The sequence below is a fragment of the Dendrobium catenatum genome, unplaced genomic scaffold (genome assembly GCF_001605985.2).
Source record: "Dendrobium catenatum unplaced genomic scaffold, ASM160598v2 fragScaff_scaffold_142, whole genome shotgun sequence".
Taxonomy (NCBI): domain Eukaryota; kingdom Viridiplantae; phylum Streptophyta; class Magnoliopsida; order Asparagales; family Orchidaceae; genus Dendrobium; species Dendrobium catenatum.
In genome coordinates, this window is record NW_021318604.1 from 200007 (window position 1) to 206217 (window position 6211).

General features: G+C 38.0%; 1 protein-coding gene across 2 annotated transcripts; it reads right to left on the reverse strand.

Annotated features, from left to right (window-relative positions):
- Positions 1-689: 689 nt before the first annotated feature.
- On the reverse strand, positions 690-5731 carry LOC110103994 (glycine-rich RNA-binding protein 4, mitochondrial-like). 2 transcript variants are annotated; one of them, XM_020832914.2, is made up of 5 exons: positions 5599-5731; positions 5318-5474; positions 5122-5190; positions 977-1083; positions 690-887 (listed from the first exon to the last, which is right to left on the reverse strand). In XM_020832914.2, exons 2-5 carry the CDS (start codon positions 5403-5405, stop codon positions 783-785), a joined length of 369 nt encoding a protein of 122 aa, XP_020688573.1. In that variant the 5' UTR covers positions 5406-5474; positions 5599-5731; the 3' UTR covers positions 690-782. The 2 variants fall into 2 exon arrangements, with proteins under 2 accessions (XP_020688573.1, XP_028556494.1); XM_028700661.1 differs by lacking the exon at positions 5599-5731 and having other exon boundaries at positions 5318-5538.
- Positions 5732-6211: the final 480 nt, after the last annotated feature.

The following is a 6211-nucleotide window of genomic DNA, read 5'->3' on the forward strand; positions in this document are numbered from 1 at the left end:
TCTAAATGTCCCCCCCCCCCTTCCCTGCCAAAAAAAAAATTAAAAAATTATGTCATTTTCTAAATGTTGATGACAAGCTGTACATTAGAATGAAGTTGGATAATCTTTAGAATACTTAAACATAAATTTGTAGATGATAGAAAAAACACTAATGTTGATTACTTATTTGAAAGATAATTAGTTAAGTACTTATTTTCCTACCTTTCTTAACGTCAAATCTTTCCTCTTTTTGGATGCATCAATGAACCAAATTTGAGCTAGCTCATATGTAATTCAAATAAGCCCATAAAACAAATTAACGGGACAAAATTTAAGACTTCATTTGGGACAACTCTCTTACTGTTTTCTAAAATAACTTTCTAATTAAAAAAAAAAATTGCATACTAAAAATTTATTTTAGATAGCAAAAAGAAAACTGTTCCAAACGAAACCTTAGTTTTATGTGAGCCTCATCAAATTGAACACAAGTTGTTCATAAACATTATATCTATTTAAAAATTTTCTATAAATTATAGAATATAAATATATCAACTTTATAACCTCTTACATGATATATGAACTCAAAAATACATTTATATAACCATACATAGGATTCGGAGCTGGCTCTTTATCAAATAACCATCTGTCAAACCTTATGAACAGTAAAACTCCAAAGAGTTTATAGGAACTTCGAATGCAAGAAATTGGTAACCCAATGCAAAATTTATTAACTAATCAAGTATATATAAATGGGGGAAGAAATTCCATCTGTCAGTTTATCCAAGATAAAATAATAGAAGTTTTTAGCTACTGGAATCTCCAAAAGAAGAAACACGAGGAACTACAACTGGAACGCCACGAACTTTGTCCAGAGCAAAGCTTATTCTTAGAGGTCGACCCAGCAATGCCTGGTAAAAACAATACAGTAAGGATCGATCATCATTATTCTTGTTAAATTTGAAAACTTTCCAACAAATTTGGGTAAGGAAATCCTTACCTTTCCATCCATGGCATCTTTGGCACTTTTTGCGTTGTGTTCACTAGAGAAGTAGACAAACCCAAATCCTCTCGACCTCCCTGTGTTTTTGTCATACATGATCCTCACTGAGAAAAGCATGAATATGATGCAACTAAATTAGATGAATTTTAAATGTATCAGAATGTTAGGAAGACAAAGGTTATATCAAAAGAAAAGCTCAGTTCTCTGATTCCTTTGGAAGAAAATAAAATCAATGAATCAAATATCTTATAGCAATTGCTAAAGCTTAAAGATAGCAAATATTTTGCAGCCTTCTTGCGTGGAGCCAAATCTAGATGGTGATTCTTTTATGTCATTACAGCAATTCAACTTCCATGGTGCTCGTGGGTGGCAGCTAGAACGATTAACAAGAGTTTTTGAAGCTAATGTCAATGTCTTAGTCTAAAACTTGCCTACATCCTAATAAATCTCATCTTGAGAACTTCGAGGTAAAAATGTTAATATCATTGTTATCTACTTGTACATGTATTGTCATTGTATTGGCCACTAGCTTTTACGTTGTCTATATAACTCCTGTAATAACTAGACATCGAATGTAAAATGTTCTTCATTCTTTACTTTCTGTCTTTCTCTCTGTTCTCGTCCGCATTGCTCTCATGAAAATCCTGGCGAGACCTCTTCTTCTTCAATAATTTTTTCATCTCAAAAAAGGTTCTATGGTGGATCGCTTGAAGCTTGTCCCATCTTCGCTCCACCATGTTGAAGGAGTTTGCTGTATTAATCAGATTGAGGAACACGCTCTATACAGGAAGCTACAGCAAACATAGAGAGGGGAAGTATCATCTTCTTCATTATTGTTACAAGCTCTAGGAATGAATAAATATACAAGTAATATAAGATAATTTGTTACACAGCAATGGTGTAGATCATCAGAGCAGACATATAACAGTTGGAAAAAAATCAGACTGAGCAAGAGCAGAATAGTAGTGCTGCACTCATGGATAACTTATCTCACACTCTTATCACTTATCAAACAACACATAACAGGATCAGCTAGAAGCAAGCAAACCCCTAGGCACAAGGTGAGTAATTGAAGGTTGTATAACAAGACAAATCAGGCTAGAATAGGTTGACTTCATTTCCTGCCTGAGATCAACATTCTCCGATGGAGCCAAGTAGGACCTAAGTCAAAGATTTATCGAGCTGCCAGGAGTCCCCATGCCCGGGCAACAAAGTTTAATTGTTTAAGTTATATAAAAGGTTAACTTCAGCAGCTACTAGGCATTTGTGTTGATCAATTCAGTTGTTATGTTGTCTCAGACCTCAAAGTTTGTCGTGTTTGTTGTTGTTGTTGTTGTTGTTGTGTGTGTGTGTGTGTGTGTGTGTGGGGGGGGGGGGGGGGGGAAGGCCCAGCGTGGGGGGGGGGGGGGGTGGTACCCCCCATCTTGGGTTAAGGTGCTTTATGCCAATTTTTTTTTTTTTTTAATTCGTAGAACGCCACGGCCCTATGTACTCGAGTGCCTTAGCACTGTGCATCCCGAGCGCTCTAGCTATGGGTGTAAACGAGTCGAGTTTTGGCACAATCGAGCTCAGCTCGTCATGCTGAAAGCGAGCTCTAACTCAAGCTCGAGTTGAGCTCAAAAGTCGAGCTCGACTTGTTCCATTGTAAACGAGTTCGAGCCGCTCATCCAGCCTCCAGTGCGGTTCGATTAGTCTTCTGAAAAGCCTCCGACGCAGTCTCATCCAGTCCGGTCTTTTAAAATTGGGGCGGGAGTAGAGAGAGAGATAGAGAGAGGTAATGAGCCTTTTTTGGGTTTGTCAGAGTGTTTATTATACAGAGATATATTTAGGATTTATTATTCAAGGATTGCTAGAGGGGGGGGGGGGAGAGAGAGAGAGAGAAAGACAGAGAGACAGAGAGAGAGAGATGGGCAGACCATTGAGATACATGCGGGTTACCCCCATCTTGGGTTCAGGTGCTTTCTGTCGATTTTTTTTAATTCGTACAACGCCGAGGCGCTACGTACTCGAGTGCCCTAGCACTGTGATCATGAGCGCTCCATCTAGGGGTGTAAACGAGTCGAGTTTTGGCACAATCGAGCTCAGCTCATCATGCTGAAAGTGAGCTCGAATTGAGCTCAAAAGTCGAGCTCGACTTGTTCCATTATAAACGAGTTCAAGCCGCTCGTCTAGCCTCTGGTTCGGTCCGATTAGTCTTCTTGAAAAGCCTCCGACGCAGTCTCATCCAGTCCGGTCTTTTAAAACTGGGGCAGGAGTAGAGAGAGGTAATAAGCCTTTTTTGGGTTTGTCAGAGTGTTTATTATACAGAGAGGTATTGAGGATTTATTATTCAAGGATTGTTAGGGGGGTGGAGAGAGAGACACAGAGAGAGTGATGGGCAGACCATTGAGATACATGCGGGTTACCCCCATCTTGGCTTCAGGTTCTTTCTGTCGATTTTTTTTTAATTCGTACAACGCCGCGGCACTACGTACTCGAGTGCCCTAGCACTGTGATCTTGAGTGCTCCAGCTAGGGGTGTAAACGAGTCGAGTTTTGGCACAATCGAGCTCAGATCATCATGCTGAAAGAGAGCTCGAACTCGAGCTCGAATTGAGCTCAAAAGTCGAGCTCGACTTGTTCCATTATAAACGAGTTCAAGCCGCTCGTCCAGTCTCTGGTCCGCTCCGATTAGTCTTCTGAAAAGCCTCTGACGCGGTCTCATCTGGTCCGGTCTTTTAAAATTGCTGAGAGAGAGAGAGAGAGAGAGAGAGAGAGAGATGGGCAGACCATTGAGATATGCGTGGGATTTATGAGTTCTTGAAACACACGCTAGGATTTTAAATTTGCATCCAGACTTTAGAACATAGTGTGAATTCAAAATATAGGCGGGCATTTATAATTTTTTTTTAAGATTATTCAAATTTAATAATTTCGAGCCGGCTAGCGAGCTCATGAGCCGAGCCTCAGCGAGCTCAAACTTTAGCTTTGTCCTAAATGATACAAATAAGCCTAAAAAATGAAGATGATTCAATTAAAAAAAAAAAGATAAATGCATAGGAGGTAAACAAATGATAAAGAAAATAGAACCAACATAATGAGCTAGATTTCTTTGAGGACAATACAAGCACCTATTCAAAATAAAAGGCGGGCACCTTCAACAAAAAATTCTAGATCTACAACAGCCTTAACACTCGTCACTCATCCTTCCTTTTGATACCTCAAAGTATTCACAATCATCAAGTCTACTCTCAATCCATTCTAAACTAGTAAAACAGTTTCATAAGTTCAATATTTAATGGGACAATTAAGGCAACATAGTAGGAGTTCACAAGTTACTTTATAGGCAATTGACAACTATAACAAGTTATCCTGTCATAAATCTCTTTATCTACCGATGGTTAATTCTTTTTTTAATGATCACATAACAATCACATATTTTAAAAAAATTCACCATTGGGATTGAGATGTGATGTGGGGAGCATGACTGTCAAAAAGCAATTTTTTTGGCATTAGCAATGTAAGGATCATAGGCAAGAGAAATTCACAATAATCTTTTACATATCATAGCCCATTAAAAGAATCTGGTAGAAATACCCATTAATCATTTGTCATTAGAGAATTCGATCAGAGTATATTCCTTTGACGCCTTATATAAACATTTAAGATGCAACACTTCAACAACAACAATAACATCTAGCCTTTATCCCAGTATGTGGGGGAGTTGTAACACATACTAAAAAAAGTAGTTAGTATTGCCGCATGGCCATAAGGAGTTTAGGACACAAACCATGTAATTGAATTAGTGAAATGCAATTTTGATTTATGGATTAGGAAAAATGTTCATTACATGGAAATTGGAAAAACTCGCTGAATGCATCAACAAACATACCAAATGCTCATTTCTATCTTTCATAAAACTAGTTTATGGCTGATTTTTATGACACTTTAGGGGCAATTTTCTCAGCAACATATTAAAGGCAACACAAATGACTAATCAAGCTATATGCACAAACTATATTGCTCCATATCAATATCCAGGAACACTTAGATGCATTATAAGCAAAAACAAACTACTTGCACGGCAGTAGATTGCCAATACCACCATAACAAAATCAAGCAATTGCTAAAAGGCCAGTAAAGAAACAAAAATTGAAGAATCACCTTCTGTTACCTCTCCAAATGAAGAGAATGCTTCTTTGAGAGACTTTTCGTCCACATACCACGAAAGTCCTGTTCGAAGAAAGCAGTCAGGCAAAACATCAAACAGCTGGTGAGCAGATTGATATGGAAAGAAACAAAAAAAACGCATCGATCGATGAGATAGCCGGTGAGCACGGAAGTTGAAGCGTCCAAAAACCTCCGACGAATAGTTTGCTATTGGAGGATTGGCGCGAAGAAGTGCAGTAGAAGCTTGGATGGAACACAAAATGTGCAAGACGACGCATTCTGCTCCTTCAATGCCTTCTAGTTCAATCCGTACTTAGTTTGACGTTAGAACTACTCTTAAATGTACCCTAAAAATTCGAAAAACATAACAAATTTTATGAACTTAAATAATCTTTTTTTTTTTTAGATTTAGATGAAAGGATATAAATATTTTTATAATTCTTTGGAGTTAATTCATGCATCAATTATTACGTCATTGCCAACAACGCGATACGCTCTAATCATTGATCAAAGATGTTGCCAGCAATAACCACTATCGATGGCCAAAGGTATTTAGGTTTTCTACAGAATGTGTGAACAAGCCGGAGTAGAACCCATTTAATCCATAGTGACCAATTATTTGCATTGGCATATATTTAATATCCTTCATCCCTTTCAAATGGGCGTAAAATTTTGGAATGGTTGACCTCCGCATATATGTCAAAATTGGTGCAAGCAAAAGAGACAGGATTAGGACCAACCAACACGAGATAGTATGTGGCGAGTGAAGTGCCTTGATCGTGATCTAAACTACACAAATGTCATTCGATTATAAAACTTGTTGTGGGCTAGAATATACACGGTGATACAATTTAAATTCTACGTCTTAGTGTTGTACGAATATCCAACTCACACACAGAAAATACAAGATTTTTTCATAGAAAAACCCTGGAAAGGGAAAAAACCACGGGACCTAGCCTAGTTGAAAAAATTTTATTAGAATTTGAGTTGAGTACAGTGGGCTCACTCGCCCTTGAGAATGATCAGATTACAAATGTCAACTGTATGGTTAAAGTCTAGTGTCAAATCTAGCATCACTTGGAAG